Source organism: Trichomycterus rosablanca, chromosome 23 (assembly GCF_030014385.1).
Source record: "Trichomycterus rosablanca isolate fTriRos1 chromosome 23, fTriRos1.hap1, whole genome shotgun sequence".
NCBI classification, from domain to species: Eukaryota; Metazoa; Chordata; class Actinopteri; order Siluriformes; family Trichomycteridae; genus Trichomycterus; species Trichomycterus rosablanca.
This window is the reverse complement of record NC_086010.1, coordinates 1,523,700-1,544,254: the sequence shown is the minus strand read 5'-3', so window position 1 is coordinate 1,544,254 and position 20,555 is coordinate 1,523,700. Positions and strand designations below refer to the sequence as shown.

The 20,555-nt window shown below is 48.1% G+C and overlaps 1 protein-coding gene across 1 annotated transcript in view; it reads left to right on the top strand.

Moving 5' to 3' along the window:
* Positions 1 to 20,555, top strand: part of zgc:158766 (uncharacterized protein LOC100009641 homolog) — a 65,015-nt gene that overhangs the window by 37,178 nt on the left and 7,282 nt on the right. The window contains exons 6-22 of the mRNA XM_062985571.1: positions 756 to 1,866; positions 6,480 to 6,680; positions 6,978 to 7,101; positions 9,696 to 9,789; positions 13,852 to 13,938; positions 14,411 to 14,527; positions 14,612 to 14,710; positions 15,180 to 15,322; positions 15,503 to 15,641; positions 16,211 to 16,333; positions 16,747 to 16,908; positions 17,021 to 17,844; positions 18,002 to 18,251; positions 18,992 to 19,081; positions 19,695 to 19,919; positions 19,999 to 20,169; positions 20,272 to 20,449. Of these exons, the coding sequence (XP_062841641.1) occupies positions 756 to 1,866; positions 6,480 to 6,680; positions 6,978 to 7,101; positions 9,696 to 9,789; positions 13,852 to 13,938; positions 14,411 to 14,527; positions 14,612 to 14,710; positions 15,180 to 15,322; positions 15,503 to 15,641; positions 16,211 to 16,333; positions 16,747 to 16,908; positions 17,021 to 17,844; positions 18,002 to 18,251; positions 18,992 to 19,081; positions 19,695 to 19,919; positions 19,999 to 20,169; positions 20,272 to 20,449 (4,138 nt within the window). The remainder of the gene's footprint in view (positions 1 to 755; positions 1,867 to 6,479; positions 6,681 to 6,977; positions 7,102 to 9,695; positions 9,790 to 13,851; positions 13,939 to 14,410; positions 14,528 to 14,611; positions 14,711 to 15,179; positions 15,323 to 15,502; positions 15,642 to 16,210; positions 16,334 to 16,746; positions 16,909 to 17,020; positions 17,845 to 18,001; positions 18,252 to 18,991; positions 19,082 to 19,694; positions 19,920 to 19,998; positions 20,170 to 20,271; positions 20,450 to 20,555) is intronic.

The window sequence follows — 20,555 nt, the reverse complement described above, 5'->3', positions numbered from 1 at the left end:
GAGCGCTGAAACAAACGTCTGTGTGTCTGGTTCTGCTCCTGAACTCGGGACTACTACAGGAAGTGAGATAAACCTGGAGTTTAACCCAAATCTGATTAAAATTTACTTTACGTTTACTCTGTACCGTATACAGGCAAACACCACACCAGAACTGATCCAGAATTGTGCTTCATATTTATCACACTGTTATCACCACCTTTTTGGAGGTGCAGGGCTTATATTTGTTCCCCGAATACGCACCTCAAGTCCGGATAAATATGACAGTTGTGTGAGGAGAGGCATCCGGCGAGAAACTGTGCCAAGTCAAATAAACGGAAGTTTGATCCGCTGTGGTGACTCCTAAGGACCCCCAAAGAGCAGCTGAAAGGAATCGTTTAATCACTCACTCACTCATTTTCTTAACCGCTTATCCAATCAGGGTCGCGGCGGGTGCTGGAGCCTATCCCAGCTTTTCAGTGGGCGCAAGGCACACAGTAACACCCTGGACGGGGCGCCAGTCCATCGCAGGACAGACACACACACACGCATTCACGTATAGGGCAATTCAGTGTCCCAATTAACCTGACTGCATGTTTTTGGACTGTGGGAGGAAACCGGAGACACGGGGAGAACATGCAAACTCCACAGAGAACGGACCAGGACCTCCCCGCCCGGGGATCGAACCCAGGACCTTCTTGTAATCGTTTAAACATTTGTTATTATTAATATTATTATTGTTGTCGACGCAGTAACGTTTCCTCTCTTCCCTCCCTCAGCTGCGGTTTAAAGGCCTGCTGCTGTACCACGAGGGCTGGCCGCTCTGCATCCACGAGAAGGTGGTCCTGCAGCTGGCACCCCTGCACAAGGTGCGCCTGAGGCAGGGGGACTTCTACCTGCAGCTGGTCCCTCTGGGCCGCAAGGCCGCCAAGCTGGTCATAAAATGCCTGGCGCGGAGCGGGCGCGCCCTGGCCGAGATCCCCGTCCCTGAGTGCATGTACCCCAGCGTCTTCACCGCCGAGTTCCTGCAGGATGTGACGCGCGAGCGGAACCTCCAGCCCCTTCAGAACTGCCTGCTGAGCACCGGCGCCGCCGTGTACCGAACCCCCTGGAGAAACGTCGTCAACCCCGTGTGCGTGAGAAGCGCCAGCGAGGGCATCGTGCAGGCCCGGACGCTGGGCGTCGGCCACCTGGACGCCTGCAGTACCCACGGATCTACGGTGACGCTGGACAGCCGGCGGAGCTCCAGAGACTCGCTGGGCTCGCAGGGAGCCGAATCCACCATGTCAGAGACGCTTTCGAGTCGCCGGACGAGCGAGACGTACTTCGGCGCTGGCGCGGCGCCCGCCAAGGAAGAGCACCACAGTCCTGGCACCAGCGCGGAGGAGAGCAGCAGGAGGGCATGCGGTGCCGGCGCCAAGTCTCTGTCCTTCAGCACAGATCTCAGCACGCCGCAGCGGCGCCAGTTCAGGGACTCGGCCGCCTTCGAGACGCGCCGGCTGTTTCGTAAATCGTACATGGAGGCTCTGCAGAACCCCATGCATCTCGGGTCGAGCTCAGAGTCCGTCCCGGAGGAGGGGAGCGAACCGGCGGTCCGGCCCGAGCCCAGGCCGCGGTGCGATTCGGACCTGAACTCGTCCAGACGGGGGTCCCTGCAGCGCCGCCTCTCGCCCCTCCTGCCGCTGCAGCTCGGCATCAGGGCCGAGAGGCGCTCCAAATCTTTAGAACGGACCGGCAAAGGCCTGCAGGTCAAAGGTCACCGGACGCGCTCCGCATCGGGCGGAGGGTCTCCGAAGAAGCTGATGAACGGCTGCGCGCTGCGCTTCGGCCGGCTCGACCTGGACGCCGCGTTTTCCAGCCTGGAGAGACGAGCGAGCAAAGGGGACTCGGGTAGGTTCCTGTTCTCCTAATGCCAAAAATATACGGACGCCCCGTTGTGTCCTGTGTCTGTGGTTAGTATTGATCCATTATAACTGACTGATCACTGCAGATGCAGAAATCAAACCTCACAAATCATAAATAATGATGGGGCTGCGTCCCAAATCGTATTTGAAATCATTTATAGTGTAGGAACTGAAGGTGAACCTCTGCACTTGTGTTTGTATGTGATTTGGGACGTAGCCACAATGTTTTTTCCAAGTACTAGGAGCACCTTTGATACTCTAAAAGGGTTTTTCAGTCATAAATAAACTACATGGACGAGGGTCTTGGGACAATTTTGGAAATTACATGCTTCTGGCTTTGCAGCAACAGTTTAGGGAAGGCTCTTTCCTGTTCCAGCATGACTGCACTAAAGAAACTGTAACGTGTCCCACTCAACAGCTCTGGGATGAACCGGAACATCAGCGTCAGCGCCCAGCCATACCAATGTCTTATGAGAAGCCTTACAGTGGTTGTTGTTGTGGAAAGATCACACAGCGGTCACTCCAGTTTGTTTTTGAAATGGGACGTCCAGTCAGCTCGTGTCCAGGTCAGGTGTCCGAATACTTTTGGCAACATATTGTAAATCTGATCTGCTTAGATACAGATCTATAACTGCTCTACCCCAATTATTCTCGATATACTTTTATTCAAGCAACTGGTTAGGGGCCTTGCTTCAGGGCCCAACAGTGCTGTGTGGAACCGTACTGGTAATACTGGGACGGAACAGAATGGTTCACCACCGGAACAGAACAGCAGAGAACCTGCACCAGGGCGTGTCCACGTCAGCAGCTGGGACCTGATGAACCGCGTAGCCCGAGGCTTCGCAAAGCGGCTCTGTTTTCACCCTCTGCTTCCATCACATGTGCTGATGGGATAATTATCACCTGCAGCGTGGCTTGAGTATCATCACTACCCATGATTCACTGCTCCGCTCACTTTTACTCACCGCGAGGAGGGGCCACGCAATGGTGCGCAGATGTTTTAGTGACATGTACAGCAACACACCCACGTACACACACACACACACACACCAGTCTTTCTTTCCCACAAGTGTTTGTTTTGATGTTCGTCCCTCTGGCCTAAAGAGAGCAGCGAGCGCGGTTTTGTTTTCTTTCCTGTTATTGATGGTTGAAAATAAGAGCCGCTGTTCAGCTCGGCGTTTGACGGGACGTCGCAGATTACAGAGTAAACTGATGGGTAGCACCGTCGCCTCCACAGCAAGAAGTTCTCCCTGTGTCTGTGTGGGTTTCCTCCGGGAGCTCCGGTTTCCTCCCACAGTACAAAGACGTGCAGTGAGGTGAAGTGGAGATACAAAGTTGTCCATGACTGTGTTTGATATTAAACTTGAACCGATGAATCTTGTGTAATGAGTAACGACCGTTCCTGTCATGAATGTAACCAAAGTGTGTAAAACATGACGTTAAAATCCTGATAAATAAATAAGAGACCGTGTGGATTTGCACCCTGTCCGGTCCGTTTCCCAGCCTGAAGATGAAGGACCGATCTCGCCGCTTTGCTCACCGGTGCAGCAGAACTGAACTCATTCATCTGGAGTCTTTTATCTGTAAAACAAAACACGCCGGTGCTCTCAGCGTCTGAGCGTCCACTCACACACATTCACCATCGATCTAATCGGATCCCTGCCCAGCGTCCCCTTTCGGCTCGGCCCCCGATTTCCCACACAGGCGGCGGATCAGGTGACCTACCTGTGAGAGGCTCGGGGGGGTATCGTTACCGGCTCAGCTTCTCAAACCACTGCCTCGTTTATAATGGGCAGCTTTGTGTGTGTGGTCATTTAGCCGGACCCAGGAGAAAGTCCCTACACACTACTACTCCCCCCCCCCCTCATCCTGACGTGACGTGAGGAAACAAAGTCGGGGTTCAAGGGTCTTTCTTTGGAATACAAACGTCCCTCACAGATTGAAAATAAATATAATTTAATTCATTATCAGTGATTATGATCGACTAGAGCTGGTGACTTCTCTGTGTCCATATAAATAAGGCTAGTTTGAGTGCACATATTGAAGAGCACTTCTTAAAGAAAACCCAAACTTTCACCTGATGCTATGAGTAGCTTTGTCTGGATGGTAGAAATGTCATTTCCGTACACCAAAAAACAGGAACTGTCCACAGTCAAGCAAGCTTTACATTGCTCTGCCTTATATAGGCTACTGTGCATTCAAATTTTTAGCTTCTTATATTGATGCCATTTTATTAAAGCCACATTTCTGATCTCCTGCTGGTTTTTCATCACCCTGGAGGTCGTCAGGAGGCACGAGTTACAAAATCATACCCATCTGCCATGCCATTTATAGCCGGCAGAGGGGGCATGGAGGTGCAGATGATTGACCTTCTGGTTTCTCTTCACTGGTGGTCACCTGCACTGTTTATTGGTTTCTTCCTCACAGTGCTGCCAGATCCTTTAATGGCACCAGTTCTTCTTCTGTGAGACTGTGATGCCGGGTTCGATCCAGTCTGCTTTTCCGCCGGCGTAGATGCCAACACTCTTTTAGCTTTTCCTGGGAACCCAGTATTCATCATGACGTCCTCGGTTCGTTCTGGGGTTTTTCTCTTCACCCCTTTTTTTTTTGGAGAACCGGCATGTGGGTCGAGTCTTATTCTGACCACCGGTTTTGATTCTCACTTCCTCTTTTTTCTGTCAGCTTTCTCTGCTACGACTGTTGATGTTTGTTCCTTTTATTTTTTACTTTGTTTTGACCACCTTATTATTTTTTATTTACCTTTTTCGTTTGTGGCTTTTAAGCCACAGTTGTGCTTCCTCGGTTAAGCATCCGGGTTCGTACTGGGTTCGTTTCAGTTCTTGTTTTGAGCTCTCTAGAATGAAACCGATGCTAAATCTCTCACCACTTTCCTTTTATTTCTATTTAGGGGCACTGAAACTAAACGTGCGTTTCACACCAACATGCTCGTGTACGGTTAGAAGAGTAACATGACGAGATTTATTCTGAAATATATATTTGTTAACATCAGCGCTTTGCATCGATCAGCTTGTGTACAGAATCACGACAGGCTGAAGTTCAGGTGATGTTTTGGACATCGGAGGTGCACCGTTGGCCCTCGCCTCTCGGCTGCCGTGTGAAAGCCGAGGCGTTTAGGAAGTGCATCAGTAGCAACCCTGCGGCTCAGACAGGAAATAGAGGCTGTAGAGAACAATAGACGGCGTGGAGACAGGAGAGAGGGCGCTCGAATACGCCCTGACGTCACACCTACAATTTCCCTGCCTGAATTATTCTCTATTTTGCAATCTTCCTCTTCCTGTTTCACTGTTCGTTCCTCTTAAAGAATTATTTTCATACATTTAATCGAAAGAATCTGAGGTGAAGCTTTTACAGAAGTGCGGTTTATAAAACGAACCTCATTTTAGGGCTCAAACCCTTTCATCAGTTGGTGGTCAGAGGAGGCTGGTGGTAAGAAAGGGTCGGAGGGATTCCTCATTACTGCTGTAATTACCTCAGAGACGGTGAATAACGGAGAGCAGTGCGTGACTCTCTGTACGCGATACTGTTCTCTGTGTGAACCTGCCTCGTGCAGGTGAAAAGAAGCGGTTGGCTACTATACATGTCAGAGGGTGTGTGTTTTAGGTCCCCCGCTTCTGCCACAGTGGAAGAGATACAACCAGGGAATTAGATATGACTAGATATTTAAAAAAAAAAGGCTCATGATCAGGTGTCTAAATACTTTTTGACCATAGACTAGGGTGAGGGTTCACCTCGTGTACCTGCAGTGCTTGAGGTAGAGAAGATGCCGCCTGAGGCTCTGGGTGAATTTTATGAGAGATTTTGGGAACAGCCGCCCTACCTGAGAACATTCCCATGCAGGTGGAGATTCAGCCTCTCCCCGTGTGTGTGTGTGTGTGTGTGTGTGGGAGGCAGGTGATACACCTGGTCTCAGCCGTGAGTCAGTGTTCAGCCCCACGAAAAAACCTGCGCCTCGTACCAGACGCCCTGATCTCCGCTCCACTGCCTGGATTACTGTCGCTGAGGTGAGGTCACGTCTGTCTGTCAGACCTGATCCAGATCTCTACCCCCCCCCGGCTGCGTCTGAAGTCCTAACACGCCTGCAGGTCTTTCACATCCAAAGCTGAATTTGTAACCTGGCGTCCGTACCTGACAGTCCAGGTAATGAAGGGAAATATTTTGTACCTTTCAGTCCAACTGAAGGATGCCTGACCTTTGTACCTCTCAGTTCCAGTGACCTGTCAGCCTCAGGGAGGGGGGGGGGTGTCCACTCTACCTGTACAAATCCCAAATTTAGGAGTCACCACCATGAGTCTGGTCTGTATACCAGACTTGGCACAGCCGGACGCTGCCCTTTTTCTATCCTGGACACTGAGAGCGCACCTCCCAATTCTAGGCTGTTCCTTCCACCCTATTCGGACATTAGCCAATCATATCCATGCAGGCGCCCGACTGGTTGATAGCACAGTTGAGAACCCTGGATCAGCAGTAGTGGGGTAGCGTACTTCACAGCTGCGCCATGTAATAAACTACGTATACAGTCAAATATTTTTGGCTGTTTAAGTTGACGTGTGTGTGTGTGTGTGTGTGTGTATCCGACAGGACTCCCCGACTCCCCTTCCTTCTCCGAGTCCAGGAGAAGCAGCAGTGCCGGAGAAGATTCTCCTAAAGCCTCGTCCGGCTGCTCGTCCGCCTCCGCACCCCCTCCTGTAGCGCCCCCTCCTGGCTGCGCTCCCCCTCTGCCCTCTCATCTTACCCAGCTGAACACCGAGCTGCTGACGTCAGGAGCCGTCACGCTACCTGGTGAGAGACCGGGCGACACTTTCGTTCACCGACCGAGAGAACGTTCATCGTTAATATAATTTATATAATAGATAAATATATAGTTAATTATTATATTGCCGTTATATATAGCTAGAGTTAGTATATAGTAATATGCAGTGTGAAGCAAATGAGTCTCAGTCTCAGTTTGTATTATAAATGTTGTATTATTAGAATCACTGACTCTTTAGTACTTGGTTTATCAGTCCAGTCTCCGGTTACTGACCTCCTCTGCGTGTCTGTGTTTTCTTTTCACCACTTTCTCTGACGGTATCTCAGGTAACAGGGACCGGGGCGGGCGCTTCCTTCTCCAGGTGTGTATGAGGAACCCAGTGTGGACAGATGAGAGTTTCACCCCCAGAGAGCTTACCTGCCTGCTGGGATACTACTGCTCCACACTGCGGTGAGACACACACACACACACACACACACACACACTTATACACACACGCAAGTGTCACTCAGCTCTGTCAGAGACTCTGAATCCGTGCCAATCTCCTGGTTGACCTCACATTTACATACTTGTGTCGAGTCGGTTTGTAGCCTCGAGGTGCAACACGCAGAACTAACACAGAATCTAGAGGAGCGGTCCTGTTAATGCTGCTTGGCTCATAAAACACAGATCTGATTCTGACATTTACATTTTCAGCATTTAGCAGACGCTTTTATCCAAAGCGACTTACACAATGAGCAATTGAGGGTTAAGGGCCTTGCTCAGGGACCCAACAGTGGCAACTTGGTGGTAGCGGGGCTTGAACCGGCAACCTTCTGTTTACTAGTCCAGTACCTTAACCACTGAGCTATCACTGGATTTTGAGAACAACAATCCAAGGCTGAGCTTCCAGATCTCACATTTTCGACTGAAATGCACCACCCACACAATGCTTGTAAGAAATCTCGTTACACCAACTTCAATTTCGGAATTTCCTCACTTTGCACATTGAAATTTTTCCCAGCTTGAGCTGATGAGTTGATGGTGGATCAGTGGGATTCACAGGGTTGAGAAACAGTTTACACCGTGTAATCAGTCTAGTAAAGACAAGTCCTTATTTAAGGTGGATTGAAATGCACAGAGAGATGAGACCTGCTTTATAAAACATTTCTATTATTAGTAGGGCCCTACCGAATTCACTAGAAAACGAGCAACATTTCACGGCGGTCATTAAATTACGCCTATAAATTAAATGATAGAATAAATGGAAGCTATAAAACACAGCACAGCTACCTTAATAGTTGAATGTATACCTGTTACGTGGGGAGGAAAAAGGAGGACCCAAGATGCAGAGTTAAGTAACAGAAAAGTTTATTAATAAAAGTAAACAAATAATAATCAGGGATATAACGTTAAACATAAGAAAACTTAACCGAGTCGCGAACCCCCATCGCAACTTGCGAGGCCGTCGCGACCGGCATTGCAGGACAGGAGCTTCTCCATAGAGGAAATTAGAGAATAACCCGAACTCGCCGTCGCAATGTCCGGGGACAGGTGGCTCTGTCACTAGTCGCACCATGCTGTCACCAGGCAGAAGCTCACCTATAGGAAACAAGAGAATGATCCGGACCTGCGTCAGCGCAGTCCGAGGAAACCGGTGGCTCTGTCACTAGTCGCACCATGCTGTCACCAGGCAGAAGCTCACCTATAGGAAACAAGAAACACACCAAACTCGCCGTCGTGATGTTCGGGGAAACGGATGGCTTGATCATCAGCCGCAGCTGGAATGCAACCAATCCGTTTAGAGCAAGGAACACACCGAACTCGCCGTCGCGTCGTTCGGAGCGATGGCTGTATTCCCAAAGACCGCTTAAGCGGCGGGGGAGAACAGCCAACCCGTATAGTGCAAGGAACACACCGAACTCGCCGTCGCGATGTTCGGGGAATCGGATGGTTTGTCACCAAGCCAAAGCTGGAATGAAACCAACCCGTATTGTGCAAGGAACACGCCGAACTCGCCGTCGCAAAGTTCGGAGAGCCTGATGGCTAAGTCACCAGCCACACCTTGCTGTGGCTGGGACTGAAAAAACAAAAAGCCGACTTTAACTAAAAACAACCAAACCAAACGAAACAGGGCTAAAGGCATGACAACCTGTGGCTGCATGGTGCCTGCTTAAATAAGCAGGTGCAGCTGCAGGTCGTCAGCCTTAATTAGGAGACCTCTAATTTAAGGCCTTTGTTCCAGAGGATCTGTAATTCCTGCAACGCCGGGGACCAAGGTAGGTTAACCCCAACGCCGCAGGAAACCTTACAATACCTAGAACATTCAGCGACGGTGCGAGGCTTCATGTTCTGTCTTAAACACGAAAATCCCCCCCAGAAGTGGTTGTTAGTTCAGTTACCCGAGTCGTGTTTTTAGCTGCTCTACTCATCGACATCTTGGACATTTTGACTGAGCGATTGCTGACCGAATTGCCGTAGGATTGTTAGGACGCCTCATAGTGCAGATTAATCAGCAAACGTGAGGCACTTGAACGCTGCACGAATGTAAAACGTTAAAACAGTTAAATTCGCTGATAAGCCCGAACTTGCAAATAAATGACACTTGTGCAAGTTTATACAGATTAAAAATAATTTATTTACGTTTGAAAATGACTTAAGTTCGTTTCTCCGCACCGTCCGCCTCGTTCTTGAGTCAAAATAGCTAACTAGACAGTTTATTAAGGCATCTAGGATTTCGAACAGCCTCCTTCTCGGGAGCGCGCGTAGGATGACGTAAAATGCGTCTATGTAGAGAGAGAGCTAGCTCACTAGGTTTGGATTTTTTAGGGCCTTAATTATTAGACTTAACCCTGAATTCTGTGGATTCCACTGATCTTCAGTTTAAAATGATGAAAGACTGGAGTGTGTGTGTGTGTGTGTGTGTGTGTGTGTGTGTGACTTCTCACCACTGACACGCCAGGTGAAGCCCCGTACCTGCAAGAATGAAAAATAAACCCGTTTTGGGCTCATAATTCTATGTGTTATTCAACACAATCAGTAAATCATGAATCTTGTGTTGTTAGGAAGGAGAAAAGAGATCTGGGACTGACTGTACTCGTGGACTCTCGGAGACAACAGACCAGTCCTACACTGTTCTCAGCTCTGTCTCAACTACAGGTAAACACACACACACACACACACACACACACGGATAAGACACCAGCTACCGCCTGCATATAGTAATCATGGTACATAAAATTTATTTATTCAGAGATCGGCAGGGGGCACGGGTTGCAGAGTCATGCCTACCTGCTATGCCATTATGGAGACACAGGAGGTTTATAATCCCACATAATTACGGATTTTTTTTTTTAATGCATCCCCCCTGTCCAATGCCTGTGTAGATGCCCAACCAGCCGACAGCAGAGCTGAGCTCCGCCATGAACTCGCTACCTGTGAGGTAGCGTGTTTTACCGCTGCGCCACCCAAGCATCCGGACTTATTGTTTCTTTCCTTTTTAATTAGAGACCTCACTGCCATCACTGGTTTTGTGTTCGATTCAGGCTGCCGCCGCAGCTGCTATTTTTGGCTCGGACCCATCACCCCGAGGCCTTTATATTCCTGCAGGAGTGTAGATTCATCTCGTCGGCCGTGTCACATATTTTCAGCAAAGTCTGTCTTGAGGTGTTTCGCTCTGGCTTGTCCTCACTCGTCCGCCGAGCTATAAAAAAAGGGCTCGGCCTCGCAGGCGATCAGACGAGCGCGCAGCCGGCTGTCAGAGGTACAGCGCTGACAACAACACAGCGTTTACAGCCATGATTAATCCTGCACAAAGCTGGGTGTCGACCACAGGACACCACAAGACCCTGATCTAGCACTCTTTTAATCCCCGAGCGGCCTTTCATCCACGGGGAACCTTACTCGAGAGGCTTCGGCGCGTAGCGTGAATGTTTGCTTTTCGTGACGTGCCTGTCTCGCAGTGCGAGACGCTCGGCGAAGTGCAGGGATGAGCGATAGACCGACCACACCCAGACAAACAGAGGAGAATACACATTGTGTCCAAGCATGCAGCATTGTGTCCGACTTTATTCTCATGCTTTATTTACCATGTGGAGGGTGTATATGCTATACAACTAACTTGTTATGTGCAGTATTCAGTACAGCGTCAGAGCCTGATTGTCTGGAGCTCCTTTACTACAATAAGAGCAGAAATTCTGTGGGTTTGTGTTGTGTATTGTGTATTGTGTCTCATTTGGACCTATCTGAGATCTTAACAGGGATGCGAAGCTCCACTTGTGTTTTGGATCCTGCTCCATCAAAACTTGTTAAGGGTTGTTTTCCAGTTATCTCATCACTTATCACAGAGATAATCAATTCCTCTCTTAGTTCTGGCTCAGTCCCTCAATCACTCAAATTGGCTGCTGTTACTCCCATACTTAAAAAACCTGGACTTGACTCTAACATTATGAGTAACTTTCGGCCCATTTCCAATCTTCCATTTCTGTCGAAAATACTGGAACGTGTTGTTGCCTCACAGCTCAAAGATCACCTAAATTCCAATAATCTATTTGAATCATTTCAGTCTGGTTTCCGCCCCCAGCACAGCACTGAGTCAGCCCTCCTCAAAGTCACAAATGACCTTCTTCTTTCCTCAGACTCTGGACAAATTAATATTCTCGTCCTCCTTGATCTTACTGCAGCTTTTGACACCATTAATCACTCCATTCTTCTGTCCCGCCTTGAATCCTCTGTCAACATCACTGGTACTGCCCTTTTGTGGTTAAGGTCATATCTCGTAAACAGACAACAGTTTGTTAATATCAACAATTGTAGTTCTGCCATTGCTCCACTGTCCCAAGGCGTTCCCCAAGGCTCAGTGTTAGGTCCCCTTTTGTTTATTCTTTATATGCTCCCCCTTGGTGACATCATACGTCGGCATGGTTTACATTTCCACTGCTATGCTGATGATATTCAGCTTTACATCTCCTCCAAATCCATTAATACTGAACTTCACTCCACTCTGACAAATTGCATCACTGAAATGAAATTGTGGATGAAAGCTAATTTCCTCAAATTAAACTGTGAAAAATCAGATATGATCATCGTAGGTCCTACAACCCTGGCAAAAACCACAAAAAATTTTCAAATTACCATTGATAATGACACTTTGTCTCCGTCTTCTAACATCCGAAATCTTGGTGTAATTTTTGATAGCAACCTCTCTTTTGACCGCCATGTAAATCACATCACCAAAACTGCTTTCTTTCATCTAAAAAACATAGCACGTCTACGTCCATCACTCTCCTTTTCTGCCGCCGAAACCTTGATTCATGCTTTTATTACATCCAGAATTGATTATTGCAATAGCATCCTTTATGGTACATCTAACAAAATCCTAAAAAAACTTCAGTATATCCAGAATTCAGCTGCTCGCCTCCTTACTCATACTCGCTCCCGTGATCATATTACACCTGTTCTACAAAAACTTCATTGGCTTCCCGTTGCTCAACGCATTCAATTCAAAATTCTTCTATTCACTCACAAAGCTCTCCATAATCAGGCCCCATCCTACCTCACCGACCTGCTCCATCAGCACATTCCCTCCCGTAGCCTTCGCTCTTCTGAGGCTAACCTACTGTCCATACCCTCTAGGACCAAGCACCGGACCTGGGGTGACAGGGCCTTTTCCATAGCTGCTCCATCTTTATGGAATGCTCTCCCCAAACACCTACGAGATTGTCCTGACCTGTCCAAATTCAAGTCACTTCTCAAAACTCATCTATTCAATATGGCATTTAACTTGTAACAACACGAAATAAATGCTTTTATTTTTGCTATTCTTTTTAATAGTTTTTATACTTAGATCACGACAGAAATGTGAAGTCCTAGATCATAAAACTTGTAAAGTTTTCAGTTTCCTGATTGCATGTAAATCTGTCCTGTTTCTGTCTAATTTTAAGAAATTGTTCTATATTTGTTGTTCTCTCTCATAATTTAGCTAATTTTTAATGAACTGTCTTATGCTGCTCTCTTTGTTTTTATCTTAATTATTCTTGATGTTGATGTACTATTTTGATTTTGTACTATGATTTGTATGGTGTATGTACGTATTTGTTTTGATTATTTGTCTTATGTAAAGCGTCTTTGAGTATCTTGAAAAGCGCTATATAAATAAAATGTATTATTATTATTATTATTATTGTGTATTGTAAACACAGTCTTATTCTCCTACTGCTTTTATTTATCAACAAGAACCTGAACTGAGATCCAGATCCAGATCCAGAACCCCCCTCCCCTCCCAGTAATGAATCTGCACTGAGATCTACTTTTTCAGAAGCAATCGCACCAGAAGATTTAGATACTGGTGTACAATATATGGACAAAAGTATTCATGTGTTGCAGCCACAACAGTTGCAAACAGGTGTAATAAATCAGTTATATAAAGGAAATCATATGCATCCAACTTTGTAGCACAGGTTTAGGGAAGGCCCTTTCCTGTTGTTTTTTTAAATATATTTTCTTTATGCATTTTTTTCCCTTTTTTCTCCCCTTTTTAACGCGTCCGATTGCCCCATTGCATCACGCTTCCTCTCCACCAATGCCGATCCCCGCTCTGATCGAGGAGAACGAAGCTAACCCACGCCCCCTCCGACACGTGGGCAGCAGCCGTATGCATCTCATCACCTACACTTTGACGAGTGCAGTGCAGCTCAGCGTTGTGTACGGAGAGACGCACCCTTTTCTCAGAGCACTCTTTTCTCATGGGAGAGAAATCTCATCCGGCTTAGTCCCGCCCATATCCGAACAACAGGCCAATCGTTGTTCATGTGGCCGCTCAGCCTCAGCCGGCAAGGCAGAGCTGAGATTCGATATGATGCCCTTTCCTGTTGTAACCTGACTGTGTCCCCGTGCACAAAGCAGCTCTGTAAAAGCTCCACAGAGCTCTGACCTAAGCCCCACTCAACAGCTCTGGAATGAACCGGAACATCAACACGAGTGCCCAGCCATACAAGCAAATGCTTTTTCGACTGAACGAGCACAAATTCCCATAGACATGCTGTACCTCAAAGTCTTGCGAGATGCCTCCTCAAAGAGCGGCTGTTGTTCTAGCTAAAAAGATCAAATGTTTTTAAAATGGGGCGTCCAGTAAGCTCATGGTCAGGTGTCCGAATACTTTTGGTGGTTTAGCGTATGTATTCATGTGACGTGTTTTGATCATTTGATGTTTTCTTTTCTCAGGCGTCTCTGCCAAATGCACTTTACTCAATTCTGTTACTCACGGACAAGGAGGTGTCCGTCAGACCGGAGAGGGACTCCTCCGTTCCCGTGAGTACATTCGTCTTTGTTTAGCAGGTGCTTCGGGTGTCCGGACAGTTTTGGGAGGTGTGTCTGAACAGCGTGTTCCTTTTTTCTTAATGCTTTTTACCTTTCCATACCTGTACAAGACGAGTTAAATATAAAGAGTGTTACGGTGGCACAGTGGGTAGCGCTGTTCTTTCTGTGTGGGGTTTGCATGTTCTCCCTGTGTCCGTGCGGGTTACCAAAAGTGACTGTTAATTAATTTCACAGCAGTTTCACCGTGGCTTTTAAACGCAGGACGATCCACAGATTAAATACCGAGGTTCTAAATGAACATCACATCACCTTAGGTCTAATCCCAGCACAAAGTTTCCCAGTTTCCAGTTTTTTGAGACCCAGCAGTTCTGAAAGAATGTCACTGCAAGGGGGGGGGGGAAGACATGATGAAAGGTTCGTGTTCAGATTTGGTTTCATACTTGATGATGTTTGTGATCCTCAGTGTGAAGTTCTGACGTCTCTGAAAGCTCTGCAGAAGCACGTCGACTCGTCCCAGCTCACACGAGACCTGGACGGCGCTTTTCCGTACGACCATCACCACTTCATCACGTTCAGACAGGTACGCACGCCAACGTCGCTTCACTCCGTTATTTTACATGTTCTTAACTTCTGATGTTTACCGGCGCTGTGATCGTGTGTGTAGAAAATGGAGCAGTTCTCCAGCAGCTGTGACGCCGCCATCTCGTCTCTCCAGAGCTCTATAGACGTCCTGCACGACAGCAGCAGCCCACAGACCGCCAAGGTCAGACACATTACGTGTATAACTGCACCATGTGGGGCAAATGATAAAACTCAGAGCTCCATTTAACCAAATCGTGTGGTCTAAAATGTAAGCTACCAGTGTGCACATCAACCACTAGGAGCGCTGTAGAGCTGTATCGGGTCGCCTGTGATACCTGCTGTGTGTGTTCCTAATGGTATCGCTTGGGTGGTGCAGCGGTAAGACATGCTAACCCACCAGTGCTGAGATTTCAAGCTTTTCAAGGTTGCTATCGATCGGCCGGGTGCCTAGATCGATCCTTAGAAAGGACACCGATCCATCGTGGGGCCTCGACACGGCCAATCGTCCCTATGTAGACACCCGACCGGTCGATAGCACCCAAGTACCACACACAGTTATGTCGAATGTTTGTCCGAAATCGGTCCTAGTTGAACCCGCTGTTAGAATCCCGAGGCAGCAGCTGATGTCGTGTTTGCCTGTGATCGTCTAGGACGTATCTGAGACCATCATGCAGCAGAAGAACCTGATGGAGTGCGTGCTGGAGGACTCACAGCTCAACCGCCTCAGGATGGAGGGAGGAACCTTCCTAGCACGGGTCAGGAAAGAGGAGACGAGTGAAGTCGAGAGTTTCAGGTAGAGCTGCTCAACATCCGATAAAGTACAATCAATAAAGATAATATACTATATATATGCTAATATATACTGTATATACACACACACATATATATACATACATAGGAAGTACATATACCGTAATGTAGAGATAATACAGATTACAGATGTCAGCTCTGACTCTGGTGTTTCGTAACACAGGGACACCGTGGACGCGGCGTGTACGCTCTATAACCGGCTGGATGAGGAGGTTCATAAACTTGTCATCCTGTCTAACAAATCCCTCCATCAGCTGGAGAACCTGCTGCAGTTCCACACCTTCCAGGAAGAGATTGACCGGGTGAGACTGCTGGGTTAGATCCTGTTAACAATCAATCAATAAATAAAAAGCATTTTTACTTCTTTTTTTCTAATTTGTTGAACATCATCATTAAATGAGCAGAATTAGGATGTACTGCGTGCTTTTGGAAGATCACAAGTCCTGCATTGGTGTGGTTGTGAGATGAGTCAGTTCTTTAATGAATCAGTACTTTAATGAATCAGTTCTTTGATGAATCAGTTCTTTAATGAATCAGTTCTTTAATGAATCAGTTCTTTGGTGAATCAGTTCTTTAATGAATCAGTACTTTAATGAATCAGTTCTTTGATGAATCAGTTCTTTGGTGAATCGGTTCTTTAATTAATCAGTTTTGTAATGAATCAGTTCGTTGATGAATCAGTTCTTTAATGAATCAGTACTTTAATGAATCAGTTCTTTGATGAATCAGTTCTTTGGTGAATCAGTTCTTTAATGAATCAGTACTTTAATGAATCAGTTCTTTGATGAATCAGTTCTTTGGTGAATAAGTTCTTTAATTAATCAGTTTTGTAATGAATCAGTTCTTTGAATTTTGGATGTTTTTATTGTAGATTAAGCACTGGTTCAGACTGGAGGGGGAGAATCACTTGGCTCCGTTGGATTCCTTCAGATTTAACCTCACTTCCTTACACGAAATGAGACACAGCCTGGACCGGTTCACTGAGGAGGCAGCGGTAAGGGACCTTCCCTAAATGCATAGTAGCATATAAACCATCAGTGATCAGCCCGTCGCTTGTGCAGGCGCCTCGACCGGTCAGCAGAGGCCGCAACTGCCCCAACAACGAGGAACCCTGTTTCAGCCGCCGTCCCTCCCCACAGCCAGTCGTGCAGATCTCAGCACTGGTGGGCGTGAGTGCCTAATCACCATGCCTTTGCTATATGTTTATTAGTCCATAAATCCCAATCACAGTCTGGTGCGAGTGTTATATCACATGCAGACGTTGTAACTGGCTGATCCTGATCAATAACTGATCAGACGGGTAACAGTGGAGGTGCACAATGTTGTACTTTAGTAACCCAAGTGTTGGCGCTGGTTCTAGCCGATCTGATTTCACTTTAACGTCGCTGCGACTTGTGTTTCGTTCAGCTCCAGCAGAAGCAGGCCACGGCGCTGGTGCAGGACTCTGATCAAGTATCCAGTTCCACGATACTGGAGCTCAAACAGAGCATCGGTTCCGTCCTCCAGCGAATCAGCACACGCAGAAGCGAGCTGGAGATCCTGACCAACCTGTACGAGTTCTACGACTCGGTGAGGACACGCCGTACGCTGGGAATTATGGGATGCTTTACTAAACTAGCATGGCTGTAGTGTAGCGCAGTAACGGAGATGAAAGATTTCCTGGTGGTGTTTTTGCTTGCAGGCTGAACAGTGGATGGCGCACTGTGAGGACTACTTCCAACGTCTCAATCTGGAGGAAAGTGGCGTGACCTTTTCTCCTGAAGTTCTGCAGACGTTGCAGGACTACCACAGTGAGGCTACCAAGTTTTCTCTGGAGAACTTCAGCTCTCTAAATGAGACGGTGACTACTCTGGGCAGCCAGCGCCAACTTCACCACTGGAACCTCATCTGGATGAAGTGCCAGGAGACCAGAAAGCAGCTGGAGGAGACGCTGGCAAGAGCCGCAGCATCGCGGAACTGTCCTGAACCCGCGTCCGAGCCTCGTCTGAGCTCACACGATCCAGAAAGACTGATCAGATCTCCGGATTTACACTGCGCGGAGAGCAGGAGTTCTCTTCCCGAGATCAAACCCGCCCCCATGTTCGAGTTCGAGGATGAAAAACCTCGCTCGGCGGGTCCGTATTCCAAAAGTGACTCTTCCTTTGAGTCTTCGCCGTTTCTCTTCCCTCCTAAAAGTGATAAAGGCTCGCTCTCGCTGCTGGACGACACCGACAGCGACTGCACGGTGGATTCGTCCGTTTCCTGCCGGTCGGAGCCGGGAGCGAGGCACCGCAGACCCCCGCTGAAGAAGATGATGAAGAAGACCGTGAGCTCCGAGCTGTCCGGTCACCACGGCTACTCGGGGGTCTACATCAAAGGACTGGAGGTGGGCAACAGCGTGTGTGTGGAGAAGAAGCTGCAGAGGCCACATTTAAAAAGTCCAGTGCTGGAACGGAGCAGGAGCCTCCCCTCACCCTCCAGGGCTCACGGCAGGATCATGGAGGGGGACGTCAAGAGACACAGCAGGTGGGAAACACACTCTGAAACAGACTGATTGGATCTAGTTAGAATGATTAGTGATTAGTTAGAATGGATCAATACATCAAGCAGATGTTCAATCTTTATTGATTGAATTCGCTGATTGGAAGGTGAACCAGCGCTGGTTGTTTTTTCTCTCCTGCAGTAAAATCCAGCACATCATGGACGAGATGATCTCCACGGAGAGGGAGTACGTGCGCTCGCTGTCCTACATCACGGAGCATTACTTCCCCGAGATGGAGCGGCCCGACCTCCCCCAGGACCTGAGAGGGAAGCGCAGCATCATCTTCGGGAACCTGGAGAAGCTGTGCGACTTCCACAGCCAGTACTTCCTCAGAGATCTGGAGCGCTGCGCACACGCCCCGCTCTACGCCAGCGCCTGCTTCCTACGACACGTGAGTCTGCTGAACGCGACACGCCCTGATATTAATGTCACAGTCAGTCCACACAAGCACCTCAAGGCCTCGTACATTGAACGTAGAGTATAGAGTGGCATTTAGCTGCCCTATAAATAAAAGAGGCAGTGCCTGGCACTTAAGTGGCATTTGCTGTCCATTGCAGGACCCGCCAGGTGGGTGCACTAGCGTCATGGACCCCTACGCCATCCGAGTGCCTTGGGTTTTGCATGCAGGAGTTAAATTGTTAGTCTGACGGTGTAGGAACAATAATAATAATGTCATTTATGTAACTATGATTCATTTCAGTCAGTGATTTCTCTGTGCCCATGTATATTAGTCTAGTTTGACTGCATCCATTACAAAGTATATGGAACATTGTTCTGTTTGCAGAGTTTGGTTGCATGGTTAAATGTAATTCATAACAAATAACGCTGCCCACAGTCAATCAAGCTTTTTACTTCCGCTGTAAATAATGAGAAACAACAATAGTGAGGGAATGTTACAGGTTAAAACCAGGGCAGGACGGAGCGATATAAAGCTTTTTTTTATTCCCTCAACCAAAACAAAGCGAAGCTGCGTGATACGAAAGCACGTGAACCGCGGCTTCATTCGGTTTCGGCGTTTCCTCTCTCTGGAAGCGCGTAAATCCAGAAGCATGAGCGGAATGTGCGGGGCGGGGTTCTGTTTGTAAGGTGAAGGATTTAGGAATAATCAGAATCGCTGCCTGTCATTCACAGGAGGACCAGTTTGGAATGTACGCTCTGTACAGCAAAAACAAACCACGCTCCGACGCCCTGCTCACCAGCCACGGCAACGCTTTCTTCAAGGTAAGGCACGCCCGACTACGGGGTCATGCAAATCACAGCACGGGCCCGAGGTCCCGCTACACAGGTGGAGCGTGGTCTCACCGCACCACCTTCATTCCTTCTGATCTTAATAATCTCACATCCTTCTAAAAACACTATTTATTATTATTAAAATTATTATTAAAGACCTTACAGAACTGTGACAGTACACAACGTAAGCAATTGAAGGATAAGAGCCTTGCTCAAGGGCCCAACGGTGACAACCTGGCAGTGGTGAGGCTTGAACCGGCAACCTTTTGATGACTGGACCAGTACCTTAACCACTAGGCTACAGCTGAGAGGGACTAGGGTCAGTAGGGGTCAGTTTTGGAATGCTGTCATACCAGTGAGGGTGCAGTCTGCACTTCACAACCTGGGTTCCATTCCCAGATGGAGCGGTCCAGGTCGTTTCTGTGTGGAGTTTGCATGTTCTCCACGTGTCTGTGTGTGACCAAAAGTGTGTAAAACACGCCGTTAAAATCCTAATAAATAAATAAATGTTCATACCAGGTGACCGGGGAGAACGTGGAAGGTGTTTGACCTCACCCCGGCACTCATCAAGCCACTCGTGATCATTTTCACACTCGTGTTCCAGGATAAGCAGGTGGAGCTGGAGGATAAGATGGACCTGGCGTCCTACCTGCTGAAGCCCATCCAGAGGACGAGCAAATACGCCTTGCTGCTGAAGGACCTGATCAAGGAGTGCGGCCAATCGCAGGAGCAGGAGCTCGCCGATCTTAAAACCGCCGAGGAAATGGTCAAGTTCCAGCTGCGTCACGGCAACGACCTGCTCGCCATGGACGCCATCAGAGGATGTGATGTAAGCAGCAGAATTACATCTCGATCATGCACCTCAGATAATAAAAAATATTCTGTCAGCACATTCATCGTACTTTTAGGTGAATCTAAAGGAGCAGGGCCAGCTGAGGTGCCAGGACGAGTTCATCGTGTGGTGCGGGCGCAGGAAATACCTCCGACACGTCTTCCTGTTTGAGGATCTCATCCTCTTCAGCAAGACCAAGAAGATCGAAGGAGGATACGACATCTACATCTACAAACAGTCCTATAAGGTGAAGCGCGTGTGATCGCTGGTCAGGCCAGACGTCGTCAGGGTGTCGTTAGCGTCCGCATGGTTCAGTAACGTTCCGTTCGTGTTCTGCCGTTCGCTGCAGACGGCGGAGATCGGCATGACGGAGAACGTGGGCGACAGCGGCCTCCGGTTCGAGATCTGGTTCAGGCGCAGGAAGTCGCAGGACACCTTCATCCTGCAGGCGAGCTCGGCCGAGAGCAAGGCGGCCTGGACCTCCATCATCGGCAAGATCCTGTGGAGACAAGCGCTCAGGAACAGAGGTCAGCTTAGCATCACGGCACCGCTGAGCTTTGGGCTCGGTGAGACAGTTCAGACTGTGTAAACAACAAGGAGAGTAAACAGGCATCCATAATGTTTTACTTTAGG